The 25,289-nt window shown below is 39.0% G+C and overlaps 1 protein-coding gene across 1 annotated transcript in view; it reads left to right on the forward strand.

Annotated features, from left to right (window-relative positions):
* Positions 1–283: 283 nt before the first annotated feature.
* The window catches only part of fndc4a (fibronectin type III domain containing 4a), an 84,834-nt gene continuing 59,828 nt past the window's right edge, over positions 284–25,289 (forward strand). The window contains exon 1 of the mRNA XM_088626385.1: positions 284–1,865. Coding sequence (XP_088482511.1) covers positions 1,790–1,865 — 76 coding nt within the window. The 5' untranslated portion in view covers positions 284–1,789. The remainder of the gene's footprint in view (positions 1,866–25,289) is intronic.

A 25,289-nucleotide genomic window follows, 5' to 3' on the forward strand; every position in this document is an offset into this window, starting at 1 on the left:
GTTTTTACAGAAAATACCAGCCTTTGCTTCTGTCTTAACCTTTTCTTTTATTAAGGTTTAGACTTACAGTACGGTGACACCAGCAGAGTGTGTACACCCTCGGGCAATCATTAACTAATGCGTCACCACAGTTAATTTAAAAATAAGGAAGGCCGTATGCTAATTGTTTGTGAGATCATACTTTTACAGGACAGCTGTAATTATTGTTCTATAGCCGAGAGAAGAAATTGGAACATCCAGTTAAACAAGACATGTACCGGCTTGATGTGGAGAATAGAAATTATTTGTTCTAGGTATCCATTTGTCTAAAGAGTCTTTATTAACAAATGCGAATACATTCAAAGCTGTGCAGAATTACCAACAAGCCGCTTAGCACCATCTGGAGGAAAGTTATCTTATTTTCAAAATCTTCTAACTCGGTACCTAGAGCACATACTGTATCATAAGGACAGTATCACCACGGCTAAATCTGACCAGCAAACACTAAACCCAAATTCCCTCACATTAAAAAAGAGTTTACCGGTCATTGAATCTAACAGGACCCATGTGTTGAAACAGCAGATGTCGTAAATATTATTTAAAAAGACTATTGCATCGAGAGCGGGTAAATACAGAGATCTGTTGCAGAAAAGAGGATACCTGTGCGATAAATCTCCGCTTTGTAAGCCTGTAAACTTTGGATTTATAAGCATGTTTCAAAACTCGGGGGAAATTGAATGGTGAGTGGATTTTTTTAAACACTTCATGCGCAAGAATGCATCTCGTTTTCAGAGGAAATTCAAACAAAGAACCAGCGCAGGCCAATCGGAATCAAATATTTATATATAATTGATTTCCTGCTAAGAGGAACACGCAGCCGTTTCGTACTGAAATTAAGCGTCAGTAAACAGGGGAAATAGCTCACCTACTTTAAGTGCCAAAAGCCAAGTACTGAAAACATGGAGGTCCTGCCCTGTGTATAATCTTGGAGAGCCGCCAGCGGTGCTGCAGAATGTTTTTTTTTTAACACGCAAGTCTCGTGCAGGTAGACTTGATTGAGCGAAGAAGGCGAACTTAATCTTCAGAGCTTCAACCAAGAGGAGCTATCCATGGTGATGAAGCATGTCTGCTGTCCTTTGCTGTCATCAAACGATAGCATCTTTTCGCAGGTAACACTTAAGTGGACCTACAAACAGTGCAAGTATCCGATTCAGAGCAGTAGTATGTATTCTTGCAAGGGGGGCAGCCTCCGTGCTCTCTCATAGTGTGCAACACTTGATGTGAAGAACAAGAGTACCGCAGTCGCGCAGCTTGGATGATAAAGAAAATCGGCAAGGGCACACAGACATGAAAGCAGAAAAGGGACTACGTGCGTTTGTTTCAGACTCGAAAAAGCAACGAGATGTTTCAGATGTGACGTCGACATCCATTACTTTCTGTGCATTTCCACTTGCTTTCCATAACGACGACGTTTGGATCCAAAGCCATGTTATCGCCACGACCCCTAAAGAAAAAGTTAATATGATTTCATTTGTAGCGTACTTGAAGTTGATTGAAGAGTAGCTTTGGGACACTGAACTGCAAACAAATCTTATGAAACCTGCTAACAGGTTCTGTCGAAATTAAATGCACGGATGATCTGGAAAAGAAACGATTTGCAAAATATATCAAATACACAATGTTCACAGCATTAATATAACTGCCGTGGTTACCATGGTTAATAGCGCAATAAGTTAACTGGAAAAACTAGTGGATTTCTGTCTGGAAGCGAACTTTTTTTTCAAGAGGAAAAAATAAAATAAAGGAAGGCATGGCACAAGTCCCTATTTATGTGAACTGTATTGCGCTGGTGCTTTCTAGCTGTAACATCCTTTTGGTGGAAGCAAGTAAGTGACTAATTTATTCTTTGAGTCAATGTTTTGCTTCATAGAAGGCTTAAAGTTGCAGGATAATACACAGTAAATGGATAAAAGGTCACTGTTTAACAGTTTTTTTCTTCAATATACAGTAACAATTAACTACATTTTTACGTTGAACTAAAACCTGATGTTGACGCATTTCTTTTCAGAGTCTGTCGAAAAAAATCAATTTAATCTTAAATTTAGTTTTACAGAACACGTTCCGCACGACATGCACGGCGTCACAGCAGCAGCAATATAAGGAGAACTCACTTCTAGAAAAAAATATAAAGTTAAAACTGCTGTATCATAATCATTTCTGTATTTTTTTCTTGCGATTGAAAATCACAATTTCAAAAACTGTTACCGTAGCTGACAGCCAATCACAAAATCAAATTATGAATCGATGTTATCCAGCAGTTTGGTTTTAATCTGCCTTTCAGTTCTTGTATTTGTTTAGTACCGAAATGTCAAATGCTTCGGATTTAAGAAGTCTTTCATAGGTTTTTCATAACTGATATTATGAAAAGAAATATGTTTTTTTTGTTAGTTGATACTCTAAAATATTATTTTTGATGTACAGTATGTAAGGTGTAAAAACGTTTTCTGATGCAAGATGCAGTATTGATTCAAATGTATCTCTCAAGAAAAAAAACAGCACTTTTAAAATTTAGTAAAGCTCATATCTAGGCAATTAAGTAATCACATTTATAATACTACGTATATATTCATATACAGTACGGTATAGTCGTCTTAAGTTACATCTTCTTGGAATAACATTACAGAAGCAATGTGATCTACATATACAGTACTAACTACATTTGTTCAAACAATATCTGTAAAATGTGCTTTAGAGCCCAGCAGCTCTTTTGTTAGAATTGATGGAGCTCAAAACCAAACAGGAAATGCATTCTAAAATGAATCAGATAAATTTAGTTAAATACATTGTTGATTCTATTAGTTAAAGTTTATTTCCTTAACTTTGCTAGGTATGGTTTTTTAGTGGTACTGTAGGTAGGGTTAACCAAGAGCTCTGAACAATACCCAAACTGTAAAAATGTCACACTTTCCCTCTTTTAAGGTATTTGTTAAATATGGTGGAAGATAAAATGATCTACTAAGGAAAATGGAAACCGTGAACTAAAGAGTTAAGATCAGTAAGCCTAGAGATTTTTATAATGCCCCAGACATGTAATAATTGTAGTTACTATAGCTGCAAATCTGTCAAAAAACAGTAACTCAATAACTGTTACTGTACTTTATGTAAGTTGGTTATTTGTATCTGGGAATCCTTAAGGTGAAGGGTTTGGGTTTAGTCCTGTGTACAGCTCATTACAGGTTCTCGAATTCCCAGAAGGAGACCTATTGCACACTACTGACACTATGAGATGGCGGAGGTGGGTACATTAGCTTAATGGGAGAGTAGCACTTGCTTACTGCTCTCAATATTGTGGGTGTTAGAAATAGGTTTTGAGAGCTCCCAAACACCGACTTTGTGCTAATAATCCTCTATTTTTTATTTATTTTTGCAATATCAAATGCACAGTCAATCTTTGGCCTTTATTTACCTGGGTATTAAGAACTCCTCTAATTTTCAGCAGAATCGTTAAGAGAATACACATGTGAGGCTGAATACAATTAAAGCAAATTTGTCTAGCTAATCTTAGAATCCAGAGTCTTTCATCCTCTGCACCCAAGGTCAGGATTGTAGCCCTCTTGATTCCAGTCATTGCAAAGCCATTGGGAATTTGAAGAAAAATCACCCTCATTTACAGTAGGAATCCCCCACCATTTCCTTTTTCACTGGTTTGGATTAATTGGATTCTCAGCACTTTACATATCCATCCTGGTTTACAAGAATTGTTTGTACACTTGGTGACCTGTTTTATGTCTACGGGCTGGGCAAGATTCATGAGGGAGTGAATCTTTCTCACTGGGTTTTCTTATTTTTATATACCCCAGACTCTGCACAACCTTTTACACCTATGGGAGACATGTGACATTCCTTTAGCCACCCACACAGTGGCTGATCTAATTGATTTAACATCACCACAAGGGGTCTAATCTTATCTCCACATGACTTCTTTTGTCTACAGTATAATGAATCTGCTCTCAATTAAATGTGTAAAATACTTTTGAATGTGTTACATACTTAAATAAATGGGATATTAGTATGGACTGGGATGTGTCTTTAACAGCACTTTTTCTTCTTTTAAAAATGTTACATTTCACCTAGTCCATTTGAAATGTGTGCATAGGAGGTACACAATACCTTACTGGTGGTTCTAGATAAACATGGATCCTAACCCTCTCGGGTACACAGGAACAACTGGTTTTCACAAGACATATCTATAAACATTGATGTGAGTGGTATGACTGTGTTACTGACTCCTTGACTGTTCCTTCTCACTGATGATTCCCAAGCTACTACAGTATCAGTCTTCAAGTATGATGTCTTTTGTTTGTGGGTTTAACTAATGCCAAGGTATCTATTTTAAAAGGCTGGGTGAGATACCCTTAAACAACACTTGGTTGTGTGTACATTACAAAATTGTTCTTCCCGAAAGAAGTATGACTAATTTATGAGTTCATAATTCTAGCTTGGTTAGATGCCTTTTCTCCTTTTTGCAGTTAGTTTAATTATTGTTGAATCGTAATCATTTGTTGTGTGAGCTACCCTCCATTTTTGTATATTTTGTATTGGATGCACTGTGGTGTTTTGTTTTACGATTGATAAAAAACTGCTTTAATAAACTATCCCAAATAAAATACCTGTGGAGAATGGAACTGACATCAATAATCTGGATGTACTGTAGAAGGGATATTTCATATAATACAGTAACCACCATTGATGTCATAAGGTACAGAATAAGAATCTAATATACAAAAGAGTTATTTGTAGTCATTTTTAGGAACTACTCAGTACTCTCTTTTCAATAAAATGTTTACAAAAACATTATGATGAAGCATTAAGGCCCTTGAGGGCATGGCTTTTCGTTGTTTGTCATTTTATTCACCTATTTAAGAAGGAGTGATAGATATGGATAGGTTGAACAAATAATCCCACTGAATGATATTTCGAATTTTCTGTCCGTACTGTACATGTGTGACAAATGGAGCCCTCCCTCCCCCTGCCAGGATTCTAGCCCAGTTCCTCAAAACTCCAAGCCTCAACGCCACCATCAAGACAGCAGATAACTCTCCCACGCTTAAAGATAGTGTCTTTGGCCACAGTACAGATTTACAATTTCTAGGTTTTAGAGAGGGGTGATGTCATTTCTGTAATTTGTTCATTCCACTGAGCCCTAAGTTACATGTACTTAGAAAATGCACCAGGCCTGGCCATTTTTGTTAATTTCCCAATGCAATATAATACTACTTTTACAAATATAAGGAACAATACATACAGTTAAATTATATGTTTAAGTATTGTAACTTTATATTGACCTGTGAAAATCTATTGGACTATAAATTGTCCATGTCAACAAGAAAGTGCCATCTTTAAAAGTTCACTAATGTGTACAGTACTTCATTAACAGAGGAAGAAAGGCAGGGGTTCTGCAATTAATTTGACATTAATGAGCATCATGTACCACACCTGCTGTGAAGCCATTAGTGTGTAAAGTACATCACATAATATACTGTGTATATCATATCATAATCTGGCATTATTGTATTCAGCAAAGCAAAATGGAAACTGCTTTCCTTTGAGGAATTGTTTTTTGTCTTTGCTTTTAACTTTTTTCTCATGCTTTCTTTTTCTTCAAAAGCATTTTTACTGAGTATCCTTATGAGTGGTTCAACCAGTGACCAATAATCAACACATCAGTGCTTTGATCCTAGGCTATCTCATTAGCTATCTTTGCCTGGGATTCCCAAGTGTGGCACAGCACCTGGTCAAGTACTACCAGGGTAAGATGGACTTGGTCTGTTGCTTAGTTTATCCACAGCTTGTTGTACTCCTGGGACCTCCTCACAGTGGTGAATGGCTTTGATATGCAAAGGTGACAGAAGAGATTTTGTGCAGTAGACAAGCTTTAGTGGCAAAGTGAGTCATTAATAAAAGTGATTTAACGTTTTGGTGAGCATGAAGAAAATAATGTTAGTTTCATAATGTTTTGTTGAAGGTTAACATTGGGTGTTGTCTTTTCTATTCTTTTGTTCCATTATTTATGAAAGTACATTTTCATTTACACTAAAACTTACACATATATTACACACATACTTTTAGCCAGCAGCCATATCACCCTGCAACTCACAACTGGCAACCCTGTGAAGCTAAGCAGGTGTGAGCCTGGTCAGTACCTGGATGAGAGACCTATGGGGAAAAACTAATGTTGCTTCTGGAAGCAGGGGGTGCTTACCCTGTGGTCGATGTGGGTCCTAGTGCCCCAGTATAGTGATGGGGACACTATACTGTAAACAGGCGCCGTCCTTCGGATGAGATGTAAAACCGAGGTCCTGTCTCTCTGTGGTCATTAAAAATCCCAGGGTGTTTCTCGAAAAGAGTAGGGGTGTAACCCCAGCGTCCTGGCCAAATTTCCCATTGGCCCTTACCAGTAATGGCCTCCTTATAATCCCCAACTATGAATTGGCTTCATTACTCTGCTCTCCTCCCCACTAATAGCTGATGTGTGGTGAGCATTCTGGCACACTATGGCTGCTGTTGCATCATCCAGGTGGATGCTGCACATTGGTGGTGGTGGAGGGGAGTCCCCATTACCTGTAAAGTGGAGTGTCCAGAAAAGTGCAAGCAATTATTATTATTATTATTATTATTATTATTATACTTTCACCTATATTATTACATATAGAAATTTCTTGTTGTAAAATTAGAACTGTTGAATGGCCGTTAGGAGTAGCATTGTGGTACAGTGGTTAGCATTGCTGCCTCGCATTTCTGGGGCTTGGTTTCAGTTCCTGAGGAACCCTCCGCATGGAGTTGTAAGCTTTGCCTGTGCTTGGGTAGGTCTGGTCTCCTTCCACAGTCCAAAGACATACAGTACTGATAGGTTAAGTGGCCTCTGGGAAATTTGACCCTAGTGTGAGAGTGTGTGTTTACTGTATGACCCTGTCTGTGTCTTTGTGTGTTCTGAGTCCCGTCCATGGTCTATTCTGTCTTGCACCCACTGCCTGCCAGGATAGGAGCTCCATGAAGTTGGCACCTCTTCAGACGATTAAGTGATGTGATGTCACTTTTCCAAAGAAATAAGGCACTATATCACAGAAAGAAAAGCACCTGGTTTCAACAGCATAAACCAGCACAAATGGAGTACAAACAAAATGTGGTTGGTTTCATTGTCTGTGCTGTTCGTAGGGATGCCAACTTCACAGAGCTCGGGATAGGCAGCAGCATCCCCATGATCCTGTATTAGATAAAGTGGTTAGAAAATGGGCAGATGGAAAGCCAGTTTAACTGTTTCAAACAACCTCACAGAAATTACAAGATTTGTTTGTATTTGGAAGAACAGTATATAATGTAAGAAATCTCAAGAAAGACTCAAGTGCCAGCACAGTCATTTTTTATCATCCTATTCCAGCCTTTGATTTGAAAGGCTCAGAATAGGTGATTCTGCCAGTCCTTGTGAAATACTTGCATTATTAAAGCATTCGCATTGAGTTAGCTCTCTATTAGTTAAATGGAAAGAGATAGTAATGCACTATAAATTAAGATCAACAAATAAAACTCCTTATACAAACATCCTAAAATCCAAAATTCAATTCTGGACTCCCACCCTAGAGACTACTAAAATGATACCCTAGTCAAGTACAAATACACCAGTCAGTTTTATAGGGAGTATCTATTTGTACATAATACCGAATGCAAATAATTGTAGAGATCTGATGAGACAAACTAACATGTGTTCAGTTATTGAGTTTGATGAGGCAATATAATTTGCAAGGTACTGCATGTGCAGCCATATTTACTATACTTACCTTAACCTGCAAAATCAATTGTATATATATGTTTTATTTTATTGCAGCATTTAACCCTGTGTCTGTGGAGCAAAGTTAGGTCACAAGTTTTTGGGTTGATCATATTTCATAGCATTATGATTAAAGTTCAGTTTTCTCTTGGGTCCTACTCAGTGTTTGTACCTTTGTTGTACAATAATCTTGTTTTACCAAATCAGCTGTGTGTGGTTTGTTTTAGACATCCAGTTACTGTAGCAAACAAAAATAAACAAAATAAATCAGAATGAAACCTGAAACCTTTCAGATTATATGAAAAATGTTACATGGCAATAAATTGCCTTTAAATAATGCTGACATTTAAGTCATTTTAGGACATTTAAGTGTTTTGGGATTTTGGCTTATAATGTATCTAGAGGTTGCTGTAATAAATTGTAAATAATACATCTGTGTATAACTATTCTAATTTCATCTTAAATGTGTACAAAAATAATTCTTATGCATCTCTTTTGAATACTGTACAGTGTAAACACATACACAGGCAGCTCACAATTACTTGTGTGGTTAGTGAGTCAAATGTAATTACTTTCTTTATGAAATTCTTAATGTCAGTGGGGAAGAGCTGGGGAATTTAAATTGAAAAGGGAATTTTCTAAAGCAATTTTACTCATAATTCAAGTGTATATTTTGAAACAAAATCATTGACTCATTTTCCCTTTAGAATGCTTCATTTTACAGGAACATTTTCCTGCAGTATAACCTTTCACAGACTTCTTACAGACTGGAATAATTACAGCATAAATAAATAATCAGAGCTGTAATATTCACAGTGTTTTTTGTGAACCAAAGTTGTTTTGTTTGTTTTTAACTCTCTTTGAAACCCAAACGTTTCTTTTTACTTAAATGTGTACAATGACGTTAATAGTAAAATAGATTTTGTTTTTGAGGTTCCAGTCTAATTTTTCCTTAGAGTCCTTCCACTCGTAAAACATAATAATATATGTTAATTTAATCAGGGATCCATTTTAAAGATCTCAGGAGAAAGCTATTCCTTATTTTTTCCTAATGTGCTGGAGTAAACTTTATATTTAAATATCCTGTAACAGGTACACCTTAGTAGGTTTGAATATTTCCTGAATATTCTTTTTTTATTATTTCAGGAAATATTGATAAATTAAATACTTATTTTATTGTGTAGGAACCATTACTTAATTCTCATTAACATTAGTATCTTTAAACAATTAACCATTTGCTTTAAAGGCAATTAACGATGCCTTTACCCTAAACCTTAGAATACTGCATTTTTAGGTGAATTTTTTTATTGTCACTGGTAACACCATTTCCATCATTCACAAATTTTGTGCTGAGATTTTAAAAGAGGGTGTCATGGGGGTTCAGTGTTTAGCATTGCTGCCGTGTAGCACTTGAGGTTTTAAGACCTAGGGTGCTATCTGCATGGAGTTTGCAGGTTGGTCTGATTTTCACTCACAGTCCAAACACATACTGGTAAAGTAATAGGTTAATTTGCATCTGGGACAAGAGTCCTAGTATGAGTGTGTGTGTTTGTGAAGACAGTGTATATATGGAGTGTATATAGAGTGTATCTCTGAGCCACTTGCTCGCCTGCATAGGCTCCGGCTTCCCCGCAACCCTGAATTAGATAAAGGGGTTAGAAAATGGAGGGATAATATTTATGTGTAGGTAGACAGAAGATGTTGAGATTAGGATTTGACCTTTCTGAAAATCAAATACCTATTTCTTGGGCAAGTATGTCTGTCTCTAGATACACTTAAATCCCAGCACAATACAGACTTTATATTGATGCTGGGTTAAGTGAACCAAGGTCAGGATATCTGAAGTAAAGACATCTGTTTCTTTATTTTCTCATCTGATTTTTGTCAAGGAAGAAATACCAAAACAGAGTAAGAGACACAAACCTTCATTACAAAAAAGAAAAACATTTTCACACAAAGTACAGTATGTGGTCTAAACATCCAACTAACTAAATGTTTTTAGAGATTTAATGATGCATTGATATACTTCCTTGAGCCTGTCCTTCATTTCTCATGTTTGTATTTTTCTTGTTGTACGGTACATGTAAATTGCTGTATACAGTATGTCTTGGAACCTTGCAATTACCAGTTATTTTCAAAGGTTATTAATCAACCACTATGAACCCTGTACTTTCATGGGAGACTCAAGACAATGTCCATGCAGTTAACTATTGGGGATCAACCTGCATTCAGTCCCAGAACATCAAATGCCTGTACTGTACGTACATGTATGTTGAGCATAAGAAGCAGAGGTAATTTAGACCACCTAGCTCATTTGGTGGCTAGTGGATAGGTGATTTGTCAGTTGTGATTTATCAACTTTGACAACATGGTTTGGTAGTTTGTTCCAAACTCCCATCATCCAATGAGTTATACCATGTACTGATTTCATTTCTAGATGGAATTCACCAAAAATATCCTTTCCAGTTTCAGTTCTGGTGTTAGTCTATTACAAAGATATTGGCATAGCTAGGTCCCATCCTGGTGCCCATGGCTAAAGGTTATTAAATGAGAATGCACTGAGTGTGAGAACCTATTCCGCAAGACGCACTAGAGTGTGGGTGGGTGGATCAAGCACTGTGCGTTTGTCTAGCATGTGCTTGAGGGCTGTAAGACCATCATTGTGGGGAATGATGGTGTGGAGAGACGTGATATCCATAGTAAAAATGTAGCATTCTGGACCCTGAAATTGGAAATCATTGAAAAGTTGGAGGGTGTGATTAGTATCCTTGATATATGAAGGATGCTGAATGTAATACTCTCCATTGCTCTGTTAGCTCAAATTAATTATAAGTAATTACGTTTGCATTATAAATGTCTTCTAATCTATTTTCCCCCCAATATTCCCTGCAAGATATAATGCAGATGATGTTTCCAGTGCTTGAACAAAGCTGAAGTGAAAAAGCTTAAGTTTTCTTTACCAAACCATGTTAAACTGTCAATTTTTGTTAATCTTGGTATCATGTAGGCAGGATACCTGAGAAATCTGCTGAATTAATTCTTCTTATTTTCCAGATGACAATGGGGCACACCAGGCCCCCCACTAAACAGGTGGCACATGATTCTGGGCACATGACACTCACAATAGCAAAGAGATTGTGCTTGCATACCTTTGCTAGAATACAAAAATAATAATCAGTTCACACCAACACAAATTTGCTCAACAACCACTCAAAACCAGCTACCCGAGCCCCTTTATATACCAAACAGTCCAAATTATGATTCTTATTGCTCCACCAATTAACCAATTAATCAAACAGTGATTCTTATGTGAGCCTATATACAAACAATAGAAGCCCTGGCAGTGTTTAGTGGGGGTGAAAAGAAACTATTCTCCTTGCTGCAGCTGGCCTAACACAGTTGTTTGCTCCATCATGAACAGCAACAGCTTCACTTGACTTTTCTAGGGGCATGTCTGCTCTGTGAATGTAAAATAAAAAAAGTATAATTAATATATTCAATGAGAAATTTGATATGAAGGATTAATTAGTGATACATCCACCTTCGCCATTCAAATTAAATATAATCTGTTAAAGATCCCAGAGACAGTTAATCAAAAATTAACATTATTAACAGGGTTCAGTGCTTCTTTCACAGGCTCAGTGACATTGAGCCCTGTTACAGTTGTATCACTGGAAATTTTAGGATGAAGATGTTTATGAACATACAGTACAGTCTGTCTCTGGGTGGATTCCTGACAAATCTGGGCGGCAGAGGTATATGTCCAGGGACGTGGGTAAAATTGAAGGATGGGGCACCTGTCATTGTGTAGTTTTTATGTCCTTTCAAGTACGTGTTCGTTTGTATTTTCTCCACACACTCTAGTTTCCCCTCAGCCCCCACAAATAAGTAAGAAGGTTAAGGGTGACTGCTGATTCAAACTTGCCCCTTTCCAGGGAAGGGGTGGGTGTTCCTGGTACACTTATCTGTAGCCTTTCTTATTTTTAAATCTAAAAAAAATATATAAGACAAGAACCCTGAGATCCAACTCTAGAGGTTATTCAAATATATTCAAAAATGCAGCAGAAGGATAGCAACTAATTACACTGCATTTTCTACCTTAACGTAACTGGAAGAAACTGTAGCCTAACAAACGTCTTTGTGTATATCTATTAGTAAATACTATTTGTGTAACCTTTTATTGCCATTGCCTCATTAAATGCTAAACGTGTCCCGATCATTTCCCAGGATCTGTAAGTCTTGGATAGACTTATGTTTATGTTGTTTCATATTTTTCAGAGTCTTCTAGCAGCACTTGAACATTTGTGTAATTTTCCAATGTCACTGGTGCCAACAGACAACACTCCCCCAGAGGGCTCTGATGTATTGAATACTAAAGCAACAGTACTGCAAATCATTTCCCCAAAAAAGCATGGAGCTCAGTAGAGACTTAATGGATAATATAACCTTGCTTAGACCATAGCAATGAGCCTCTCACTCATTGTAGAACACAGCAGCAATCGGTTCCGGTGTCTGGGAGCAGTACTTACAATCCTCATCAGGGGTGGCAATCAGAAAATAGGCACTTTGCACACATGGTTACAGAAAGCATAAGGACTAAAAACACTTTATAAAAGAGAAGAGGTCATTCAGCCAATCTACTGTAGTTTGGTTTTTAGTTGTTAATTTATTGAAAAGCTCTCATTTGGCTATTTTTAAGAAGCTATGGGAGAAGTGTGGAGTAAAATTTAGGATTCTGGACTCATAAGTGGAAGATATTATGCTTAGAGCATCAGTTGGGTACTTTTGTTCTAACCTTGAACAGATTACTTGACTCAAAGTGTTTCGGTAAATACCAAATTGTGTAAATAGGTACATACTGTATTGTATGTTTATCTTTAGGTAAAAGCAACTGCTGAACAAATTAATAATTGTTTAAAAAGTTTTGACAACAATGGCTTGGTAACGTATTCAAGACTGCCACGGCCCTTTGTGTACAGAAGTACCTTAGTGATCTCTAGTCAAAAGTAAATACACAACATTAAAAAACTTGGGAATTCCAGTATAGGCAGCAGTCACATGGTATTTATTTTTTTTAACTATGGCAAGTTATTCTCTTGACATAAGTCATACAAGAAATTTAATAAAATACAATTCCTTTACAACTTATTTCAGGAGACTTTTTCTATGTACGGTAAAACCTTGGTATTCACAGGGTTAAATACCTTGAAAACCTTATGGGAATAAGGAATACCTTAAGGGGAAAATAGGATACGGTTTCATAGCTCGTGACACCAGCATTTCGGTCGTTAATTGTTTTCTAACTACAGTATTAACAATTTTGAAATATTGCGAGTATATATTGGAAGTATTTGTAAAGAAAATTAATATTGTAAACCTAAAACAAGGCATTTTTTCCCCCTATTATTCATTATTCATTTCCCCTCTATAAATCATGTTGCTTGTAGTTTTAGATGGTATCTCCTTTAAAATGCAACTAGTTTTCATTTAAATGATCAAAAAAATGTAATTATGCTGTGCATAGTTTTTTCCTGTTGGAACAGAAGAGGGAAGTTCATCATTCCACAGCAGAGTTGAGCCGAAATACATTATTGTTAGAGAATTCAGGATAGACTAACATATTAAAAAACAAAGCTACAGTGGCAGGCTACAGTGTTCTAAAGACCAGCAAAAGATGCATTCTGCATTTAACAAGAAATCAGGGCATGAAGCCTAAATGATTTGGGATCTATTTTAAGCTTTCTCAGGGATGCTGGGTAAAATGAAGAAAAAATAAAAGAAATGGAAATTTATTTTCAATAAGCTATAAATTAGAGGAAAGGGTAATTGCTCTTACATATTTAATTTTGTTCTGTAAAAGAAGCTTGCAAATGTAGAGTTTTGTTCTGCATTCTCTGTCATTAAAATAAATGCAGCTTGAAAGCACTTTTGTTTGTGATAACTGTTTCGTGTTCAGATTGCAGTATTGCAGCTCAGTCATATTTAGTAGAGGTGCATATACCCTTATTAGCTCGATTACAAGCTAATCCTTCCCTTCCACCATTATCGCAGTTGCTTAATTTAATAATCAACGAGAATATTCCTGTCAAACATATACAGTACAACATTTTCTGGAATAATACTATAGTTATAGCTAATGTACTTTCATAAAAAGTTTTAAGTCCTCTAACCAGCAATACAGCTTGAGCAGTGAGGCATTGCATCACATGAAATCACATGAAAGCTCATTAGGTGCACTTTTACTGAAAGACGTCCAGGTGAAACGATTCCTGATTGGGTCACTGTCACGAATCATACTCCCGCGTGCACCTCCTGGCGTACGCACCGGCGCCGCTGTTAGCAATGAGCATGGCACTCCCCGCTTTCACATATAAACCCCTTAACTCCATTCACTCCACGCTCACTGTTGAGTTAGTCTTTGCCTTTTTCTTGTGCACTTTCCTTCAATTACTGTTTACTGGATACCGACCCCGCTCTGCCTCCGACCTCGGCTCCGTCTCTGCCTCACATCTCTCGGATTTGTTTACCTCGCTGCCTCGACCTCTGGACTCCCCACCCTGCTCTGCCTTCGACCTCGACTCCGTCTCTGCCTCGCGTCTCTTGGATTTGTTTGCCTCGCTGTCTCGACCTCTGGACTCCCGACCTAGCCTAGCTACTCCGACCTCGAACTTCGTCTCTCGTCCCTTGGAAGTCTGACCTGATTCTTGTTGGCACCGCATAGGGTCCGAACATCTACACCACTAGTCCTCTTTCATTTGTGTGACAGTTACCTTTAAACTCACCTTAATTCAAAGCTGAGGTCACTGCAAGAAAAGGCCACACTTAGTTTTCTAAGCATTCCATAATGCCTCAAATGTCACCAGATACAAGGGAGAGATCCATTGGCATGCTGCAGGCAGGCATGTCATTTGCCAGACACTATGGAGTAAGCCACTCCACTGTGTCCTGACTGCAGAGAAGGTTTCAGCAGACCGCCAGGACAGATGACCGTCCAAGATCCGGTCGCCCTCGAGTGACCACACCAGAGCAGGACCGACACATCAGACTGGTCCATCTGAGAGATCGTTTCAGATCTGCCACCCGTACTTCTGCTGAAACTGCCGGCAGACACGATGCCCACATCAGTGACAGGACAATGAGGCTCCATGCTGCTGGCCTTAGAGCAAGGCAACCTGTCAGATGCCCTCTGCTCACACCTCCTAGACGTCACACCTGACTGGCTTGGGCCAGACAAGGCTGCGATGGACTAGTCAGCAGTGGCATCAGGTCCTCTTCATGAACGAATCACTCTTCAGCCTGTTCCACGCAGACAGGAGGACCAGAGTGTGGAGGTGTCGCTGTTCTTTTTTCCATCAGTATATTTACTTACAATTTTTTTAAAGCGTTATGCAAACCGATATGCTGATAATTGTTCAGCTAGTGGGCAGCACAGTTCTGCAGTAGTTAGCATTGTTGGGGCCCTGGGTTCAGTTCCTGGGATGTTATCTGTGTGCAGTTTGTGTGTTTTCCCTTGGTTTGTGTGGGTTTCCTCCGGATTCTCTGGTTCCTTTCCACAGTCCAAAGACATGCTGGTAAGTTAATTGGCTTCTGTGAAAATTGACCCTGGTGTGTCTGTATGTATTTGTGTCTGTGTGTGCCACGTGATGTACTGGCACCCCATCCAGGGTGTACCCCACCTTGCGCCCATTGCATGGAAGCTTTAGAAAATGGATGGATGTATGGATGAATGTTCAGCTAGTACATTGTGAAGTGTTTTGGGATACCTAGTTGATATTAATTAAACTGTTATACAAGTATTTAGACATACCAGGTGGCTTGGCGTTGTACCAGTTTAGCACTGGGGTTTCCTCCCCAAAACATGCAGGTGGGTTTTGATTGATTCCTTTAAATCACCCCTTTCTTAGGGGGATTTCTTGCTCATGAATTTTTCCATTCTACAGATTACTCTTAGTGTTGGTCAAAGGGGTTGGGCAAGCGGTTGATTTAGAGCCTAGTATCAGCTTTAAGAGCTGGTCAGGTGTTTTGGCTGCAGAGTTGGATCAGGAAGTGCTAGAGCAAACTTTACTGAAGTGCCCCAGAGCCCGGAGCTGGAGCAGGGTTCCCAGAGCCGCGGCACTCTCTACTGCCCTCCATAGGGAATAGATACTGTATTCAGTCTAGTTTACTACAGGTAAGATACCTTTGCTGATTTATGGTGATAACAAACAGTTCAAGCCGTTATTAAATAATACTTCATTCATTTGTGTTCTATGATGTAGTTTCCTTTTCTGTGTTAATGAGCTGATTCTATAATTCCGATGATTAGATACTTTGATAGTTGAATATTGTCGTTTTAAGGTAGCATTCTTGTTTATCTTGTGTTCCTGTGAATGAGGTAGTGTTGTTTGGTTTGTCCTGCAATTTGATGGACTTTAATTTCTGGTGTTTCAGTAGTGCAATATAATTCAATATAATTGTATTAATTGTCATCAGCCTGATACAGCCCTGTACACATTGTTTGGTGTTTTTCTTTCAATATAAAGAATATTTTCACAGAGCTCTGTGTGCATGGCTGCAATGGGGTATTTGCTCCATTGTCCCATTTTGTAGAATCCTGGTCTGGGATTGAACCCCACAGTTCAGTGCCACACAGGGCAATGGGCAGTGAATTTCAACATCATAGTGGCTAAGGCACAGAGAGTGCAATCTGAAGAATATAATAAAATGAGCAAAACACAAAGCAGACTGTGCATGAGAATCTGAATGAGAAGACTTTTAATCAATAAAGGCATGTTAGATATTTCAGGAGAATTAAAAATAAAACATCCACAATCTCTACTAAGTATTGTTTTGGAATGCAGTCGAGGAGTTCATAATTGTCAGCAGTTAAAAATATGTTTAAAAAGTTGCATTGGAATTCAGTGGTATTGATCTGTGACCATTTTATTCCATAGAATAACTTGAATTCAGGTTCAAGAAAAATACAGATGTTCTTATTTGATTACGTTAAAACAGATTTTTCTGTTTAGAACATGTTCCTAGTCTGGTGCCATATTGTTATATGAAATGTTCCTTATTTTTCCTCTCTGCCAGATTTCTGTGGTTTCTAATTTTATTTAAATTGTTCCTGTGGACAGACTAATCTCTGAAATCATTAGTATCAAATTCTGAGATTAGTGTGGCTACAGAAACAATGTAGGCTAATTAGACAGAAATAAATAATTATCAGTAGATTTTATAATCCTAAAACTATAGTCTTGTCACAATATTGTACGAGTTCTTAATATTAATTTAATTTACTTGTTGTCTAGTTTTCTACATTGTATTACATTTTTCTCTGTGCTCTAATTGTACAGTATATATCCATATATATATAGTCCTTGTAGGTTGCCTTATATAAATGCCAACCAAAGAAACTAATATAATAACTTTAGTGTATATTTGTTACTTGTTACTTTTGGAAACATTTTTAAAATGCATTTTTTTTATTTTAGTTTCACATCTTTTCAGAAAGACCCTATACCTCCTTTGTACAGGATACCAACCACACTCAAGAAAATGTTCAGGAACAATGTTGAGCTGTTCTTTCCCAACTATTGTGGACATCTTAAAAGAAGCACAAATAATGGGGAGAACGTTGCCACTCTGTCGTGAAGTACTTTAACTTAAAGTGTGTAGTACTGTTTAATATGTGATATTACTGATAATGATAGTGGAATAATTTTGTATTTGCGAGCAGTCTCTTGCAGTTAAAAAAGAGCTCTCTTGTCTGGCACAATTTGTACCTCTGCCTACAGAAAATTCATTTTCCTATGACAGGAAAGCAAGTTCCAGTAAAAAAAAAATGGCTTTGGTGGTTGAAATATGTTAACCCATGCAGCAGTAAGAGGTCAACAAGTGCTTGGCTTGCTTGTACGAAGGTGTATCTGAATAAAATTGTGTCAGAGTCACATACAAGTGTGTTAAAAATGGTACTCAAACTTGCTAATGAAAACGTGTTCAATAAACAGACCAATTATAGATTATATCTGTAACATTGAAGAAACCAGCATTAAACATCTGCTGAAGATAAGGTGCACCTTGAAGTTATGAGGTCACACCATTCCAGGAAATCAACAACACTCTGTAGCAAAATAATTTAAGTTGTTGGAATTCACCAAGCCCTTAGAAAACCTAAAACTAAATTCAAAGCTGGACTGAAGATTATAGACTCTCAGTCGAGCCAAATCTCAATGACATTATCAAGCAGAGAGAATAACTTTGATTATATTATGCTAATTACCAACCTTTCTTGAACCACGTTTTTTTTTTTTAAACTTTCTTTGGCAATGACAATAAATAAGCTTGAATCAAAGGCTTGTCTGATCTGAAAGGAAATAGTCCCAGACTTCAACAGGCACCGCTTAATGTACTGTACACAAGTGAATAAATTGGTTTTATATGTGAAATGGAGCTGTTGTTGTGAGAGCACTACCTGGATCAGGTAGCTCAGTGACAGTGCACGGGGGTAGTGGCAGTGGCGAGCGGGAATTAAATACCTGGTTGATTGCTCATTAATTGGTGGCAGGTGGCTGAGAAACCCTTAGCAGGTCCATGTAACACTGAGCTCCTTGTGTGATCTGTCTCCTTGGAAACCGAGGATTGGGAGCTCTGACCTCCTTGGGCCTAACAGTTGCATAATAACTGTAATAATTCAGGAAAAAAAAAATCCTTGTTGCTCGCTGCTACCAAAAACCAAATGAGGTTCACTCCAATCAAATAAGGGCTGCCCATTTCACTGAAATGTTTAACATAATTGTGTATCACAATTTGTATCAGGGATGTATCAGATATTAAACTGAGAACATTTTATTCAAATTAATCTCTCTAGCTATCAGGGAGTCGCAGGCTGGAGCAGGTAGGACCCTGAACGTAGCAGTCTCCAGTGGCGTCTGGTCAGGAGGTTGATAAGCCCGTATCAAAAATGAATCCAAAAAAATGAGAGGCAACGCCATGGTCGAGTACGGTTGCTACTGTAGGAGTCAAAAGCCAGTAAGGACAGAAAAGAGAAAAAAAGAGTCTTCAGGAGTAGGAAGTCATAGAGCAGCTCGGCAAGGAAACCTCAATAGTGAGCGAGGTCCAAGAGGAGAATAAGGGTTAAAGAAGAGAGTGTGTGCTGTGTTGATGCATGGATGTTTACGGTGAGTAGTGCTCGTGAGAATGCGGGAGTGTTTCCTTGTCTGTGTGAGGTTAATGACAGTACCCTCCCTTCATGGGCGGCTCCTGATGCTGTAGATTGGTGAAGAGAGAGGGAGTGGTGCAAGTGGTTCTTGTCGAGGATGTGTTTCGGGGACCCAGGACCTTTCTTCTGGTCCATATCCCTCCCAGTCAACCAGGTATTGCCGTGAACCTCTATGCCAGCAGGAGTCCAAACGTATGTTGACCTTAAAGCTAGGTGATCCAGCAATGGAGGGGGGTGTGTGTGGGCGAGGATGCGGTTTGGATAGGGGGATCTGTGGTAGGGTTTGAGGAGGGAAACGTGAAAGGAGGGGTGAATACAAAGGGTAGGGAGGAGGCCAAGGCGGTAAGTGACTGGAGTCATCTGGGAAATGACCCTGAAGGGACCAATAAAGCAAGGGCCCAACTTGTGAAAGGATTGGCGTAGAGGTATGTTTCGAGTGGTCAGCCAAATAAATTCTCCCCTCCTGAGCCTGGGAAGAGATCTTCTACGCTGATCCACGAAGGTCTTATGTCATTGAGAGGCTTTCAGTAGGGCAAGCCGGGCCTCCTTCAAGAGTCTCTTAAGGGAAGAGATATATTACTGAACAGAGGGTAAGTCAGAAACTGGAGTGGTGTTCCGGAGGAGTGAAGGTTGGTAACCTAAGGAGCAGAGGAAAGGTGACATTCCAGTGGAGGAGGAGTAGAGCGAATTGTGGGCTTACTCCGCCCAAGGGAGTAAAGAGGTCCAGTTGTGCTGGGTGGCCAAGACATATGTCCGTTAGTAAGTTAAGAGATCCTGGTTTAATCTCTCGGTCCGGCCGTTGGCTACGGGGTGGTAGGCAGAGATGGTAGTTTCCAGGGCCTAGCAAAAGGCTCTCCAGAACCGACACACAATTTTGTGGGCCTCTATATGAAACGATGTGCTCCAGAATACCGTGGAGTCTAAAGACTTGATGGACAAACAGGTCGACCATTTTCTGGGGCAGAAGGTAAGGAAGGGGGACAAAATGAGCGGACTTAGAAAACCTGTCGACAATAACCATAATTTCGGTGTTGTCCCCGGTGGATCATGGAGGCAGTAGAGGGCATTGGCCTTGATATTTTTAGATCCTGGAGTGTAGGAGATGAAGAATCTGAACCAAACGAAGAATAGGGACTACGTGGCTTGATGTGGATTAAGGCTTCATGCCAACTAGATATAGGACAAGTTCTTATGATCTATGAGAATGGTAAACAGATGTTGAGCTCCCTCCAGTGCCTCACGCCAGTGCCTCAAGGGCGAGCTTGATGGTGAGAAGTTCTCTTGTCACCAACATCGTAATTCATTTCCGCCGGTGACAGTCTCCTTGAGAAGAAGGCGTAGGGGTGGAGGGTATTCCTGTCCTCTTGGCGCTGGGATAGAATAGCACCAACCCCCTGGGCAGAGTCATCTACTTCAAGGAGAAAGGGTAGAGAGGGGTCTGGGTCCCGGAGGAGAGGGGCTGTGCTGAAAAGACATTAAAGGCGATGAAAGGCGTGGTCTGCCTCGGGGGTCCATCTGCCCAGATTGGGACCCTTACGAGTAAGGGTAGTTATAGGAGTGGCGACGGAGCTGAAATTTCTGATGAAGCGGCGGTTGAAATTGGCGAATCCCAAAGAGCATTGGATTTGTTTCAAGTTCCTGGTGGTGGGCTAGTCCCTTATTGTAGCTGTCTTGGTGGAGTCCATCTCAATACCAAGAAGAGAAATAACATAACCCAAGAACTGTATCTTGGATACATGAAAATACAGCCTGTTCTTGATGAGCCGAGTGAGAATATTAAGATATCATACAGATAATCAAGCGTGTATTTGTGTATAATGTCCCAGAAAATATTATTCATGAAATTTTGAAAGACCGGGGCTTTGACTAGACCGAAGGTCATGACTTGGTATTCATAATGGCCGTGGGTGGTGATAAAAGCCGTCTTCCACTCATCGCCCTCGTGGATGCGGATAAGATTATATGCGCCGCGGATATCCAATTTAGAAAAAATAGTAGCACCCCAGAGAGATTCTAAAGCTGCAGGAATGAGTGGTAGAGGGAAGCGCTTCTTAACGGTGATTTCGTTGAGACCGCGGTAATCAACGCACAGTCTCAAAGAACTATCTTTGTCTACAAAACAAAAGCTGGCGTAGGCAGGTGATGAGGAAGGACGGATGAAGCCCGATTAAAGAGAGTCCTGGATTTAAGTCCCCAAACCCTTGGATTAATTTAAGGAGAGAGGATAGACGCACCCCTAACGTGGTAATGTACCCGGGATCAGATCAATGGCACAATCATACGGGCGATGAGGTAGGAGAGCCAGTGCCTTCTGTTTACTTAAAAGCCATATGCAGGTAGGCGTATGGGGAGGGAATTGTGGGGGATACATCCTGAGAAATAAGGGCAACGGAAAGTTTCTGGGGAGGCTGACAACAATGAGTTAGGCAGCGAGACCCCCAGGTTGTGAATTGGTTAAGAATCCAGGAAATGTTTGGATTGTGTAATTGTAACCAGGGTAACTGAGTATGAGTGGAACTGACTGAGACTGAAGAAGGAGAAACTGGATGACTTCCAGGTGCATGGCTCCAACACACAGAGAAAGGGGAATCGTCTGCCATTCAATGAAGCCTGGACAGGAGGCGGATGGGAAGGGAGACCGTTAGCAGGGGACTCTTCAAAGAGGAGGCGAGTCAAATGTCTTATGACGTTCCCCGCGGCACCTGAATCAATGAAAGACTTGCCCCAGGATCGCGGGGAGGAAGAGACCAGAAGTGGAAGGATTGACTGAGAGAATACTGACCTTAGTGGAGGGAGGGGCGGTGCGAGGAGGTCTTACAGAGCAGGAAGCTCTGAGATGGTTGAGATCCCCGCAATAGAGACAGCGCCCCTCACTGAGCCGGCAGTCCCTTTCAGTTGTAAGTCTGGAACTTGAAGTCTGGGAGAGAGACGGGGGAAGGTCCGGTGGCAGTAGGAAGGCGCAGGTATAGGCGTTCGGTCCGACATTCTTGTAGACGAATGTCGATTTCAATAACTAACGAGCCAAAAGCCTCCAGAGTAGGAGTGTTAAAAGGCAGGAGGGCAAGGTGGTCATTTAGTTACTCAGACAACCCCCTACAGAATTGATGGGTAAGGGCCTCCTCATTCCAAGAAATCTGGGAGGCCAGTGTGCGGAAGTTAGGTGGGGAAACATTGGGCTGAGGAGCAGATCTGGTGATGTAGCTGACCATTTGTTGCACCGTAGCATTTAGTTGATCAAGACCCTGGGAATGTGGGGTGAGCAGAACCGAAGAGTTGTTAGAACCCATGGGGTCCATCTTGCGGATCACTATTCTATCAGGGAGTTGCAGGCTGGAGCAGGTAGGACCCTGAGCATAGCAGTCTCCGATGGCATCTGGTCACGAGGTTGATAAGGTTCTGTATCAAAAACTAATCCAAAAAGGAGAGGCAACGTCCTGGTCGAATACGGTTGCTAGGAGTCGAATGCCAGTAAGGACAGGAGAGAGTAAACCAAGTCTTCAGGAGAAGGAAGTCATAAGAGGCCTAAGAGGAGAGTGAGGGTTTAAATAAGAGAGTGTGTGCTGTGTTTATTGATGCGTGGACGTTTACGGTGAGTAGTGCTTGTGAGTATGTGGGTGCATTTGCGTGTCTGCATGTGGTTTGTGTCACTAGCTGTACTAGAATTGGTTTTATTGTCAATGTAATGTTCCATTGCACCTCAAAGTGGCATTATAAAAAGTATAAACATGGTTCCAAACTGCTTCAAAGTTCCTAGAGTTATTTAACTTAAATTACTGATCTTATCATTGCTTGCAGAGGTAGTGAAATCAAACAAACCAGATATGTTTCAAAAGTAAAATTATATGAATATAAAATGCTGAACAAAAGCTTGCATGAAATTACTGAAAATGCATCATAAAACAACATATTATAAATCTAAAACATTTTGTGTTAAATATTTGCATTGTGGCAAAAGTATAATTTCTGCTCTTTATTGGCATTCATTAAAACTTTACAGGACTGGGAAAAACCTGGACTGGCAGAACATTGGAACACAGACAGTAACGGAACAGTCTTTATAGTATTTCCTTAAACTGGTCTTTTGTTTACACATTTTTGTTCTGTTTACTTATACAATATAACTTAAACAATAACATCAGGGAGCCCTATTAATCTAGACACCATTATGTTCAGAACAATGAACTGAAACACACAGAAGAAATATCTAGTATTAAAGAACTAAACTGTGTGGAAAAGCCAGCAGAAAACTCCCCTGGTTTAAATCCAGACATTTTATAGATAATTATATAAAATGCAGATTATACATTAATAAATACAATGTTATAGGTCATTTGAGTTTTAAACATGTTGTATATAATCTATAAGAACTCTGAAATTTTAATAAAATTTTAAGGCAATGTAAGAATAGTATGCTAGCAATAAGAAGCAATTTCTGTTTTTTTTTAGTACAAAAGATGTGCATCTTAATTTATAACTGCTTTTCAGCCTTTAGATTTGTAATTGTTTTATCGAAATAATATCAGTAATTATCTTGTAGTTGACAGTTCAGAAATAGGGCACTATGTAAATGTGAGTGGTAAACTGAAAACCATCAAGAGATAAAATGTGGTCTTAAAATAGTTTAATATAAATATACAACCTACAGACGAGGTTGTATATTACCTGCGGTGTGTTAAAAGAAATAGACATTAATACATTTTGTGATTGTGAGTGTGCTGCAGTTAAATGCTGCACAAAGCTGCCTGTAAAAACATCTGTATTTGCTGATTTCTGCTTCACTATACAAGTGCAAGTATGTGGTTAATGTGAATCTTTTTGAACCAAAAATAATATTCCCTTGGGTTCCCTTGATTATTTTAATGTAAGTGATCTGTAAGTACGTCTTGACCTATTTTTTAAAAGAATTTGCTTTTGTTTTCCTTTATAAGGATTCTGGCGTGCTTGAAATAATTTCTTCCTACTGAATATGTCGCATCATGTATCAGACTTAATTGCTGGTTTAATATTTGATTACATTTGAAAGCTGGTTTGATATTTGATGAAAATTGGCATTCCTGCTCTGTAACTTTCATGACTGACCACTATATTTTCTTGACATTTCTCGCTTGCTGTTAAAAGCTGCATTATATGTCAGTGGGTGTGTGCTTTATCTTACAGTATGTTCTGTTTAGATGTTCAAATCTGTGATGTGTTGATTAAAAGAATGCATAATGTATGCCCGTGTTAGTATTTCAAGGTCCATACTTGAAAAAACAGTATATTTGAGCAATGGAATGGATTACCAAATGATTGGCATAGTTCCAGATCACGTCCTAATACCATTGTTTTATTTAAAATCCAAATGACTACCAAAAAGTCTGAGATTAAATACAGTATGTCGCTCTCTCAAATGTCCTGTGTTTCTTAAATAAGAGATGACTTACAAATAAATGACTTGAGGTTATTAGTCTACTGCTAGTGCAAGGCAGAACTGTAGAAAAAGTTCAGTTAGTTCAGCTACTGTAGGTTGCTTGAATGCTAAACCCCAATTAACACAAACTCTTGAGAACACATTCAAATGAGACTTCCTGACATATTGGAATAGGTTGGTTTTACAACAAAAATGTTCAGTAGATGTCTGTTTTAAAAATATACTGTACAGTATGTCTTTTTCCTGAGGGTCTGTACCAGACCCAGTAAGGCATACAGCTAATATCTGCTCAGACACACTCTAAAATCACAGACACACTGGATAGGCAGGGAAAAAAACAAGCTCTTGTGATGTCAGCACCATGGGGAAATGGAGGACACTTGAGATATTGAACTCATAAACGTACAAAATGTACCTCTATGGTACCTAGACTCCTTTGATTTATTAATGGGTTGGAACATCACTGTCTCATAGCGTAGGTGCTACAGTGTTGTGCAATCTGTTTTTTTTCTAAGACACAAATCAATATGGTCTTTGTTCTTGTTTAGTAAGAACTGTTTCTAAACCCATTTGCTGTGTTTTCAGTGCCCCACTGTATATATTTTATGGAAGAACCAAAATGTAACAAATATGATCAATTTATAAATGTATTATCCAATTAATTTGTGACTTAAACATCATCTACTGCAACCAAACACAACCTTTACATGAAAATGGTGAAAAGGGAAATTATTCGAACGTATTACAAATTCCTCAAATTTCATAATGTAGACTTGGTTCATTAAATGAAACGTGCAGTAACTACAGTATTTATGCAGGTATATAAAGCAACCATAAACTCATAAGAATATATTTATTAAATTAGCCACAATCCG

Source organism: Lepisosteus platostomus, chromosome 3, assembly GCF_059453375.1.
Source record: "Lepisosteus platostomus isolate fLepPlt1 chromosome 3, fLepPlt1.hap1, whole genome shotgun sequence".
Lineage (NCBI taxonomy): Eukaryota > Metazoa > Chordata > Actinopteri > Semionotiformes > Lepisosteidae > Lepisosteus > Lepisosteus platostomus.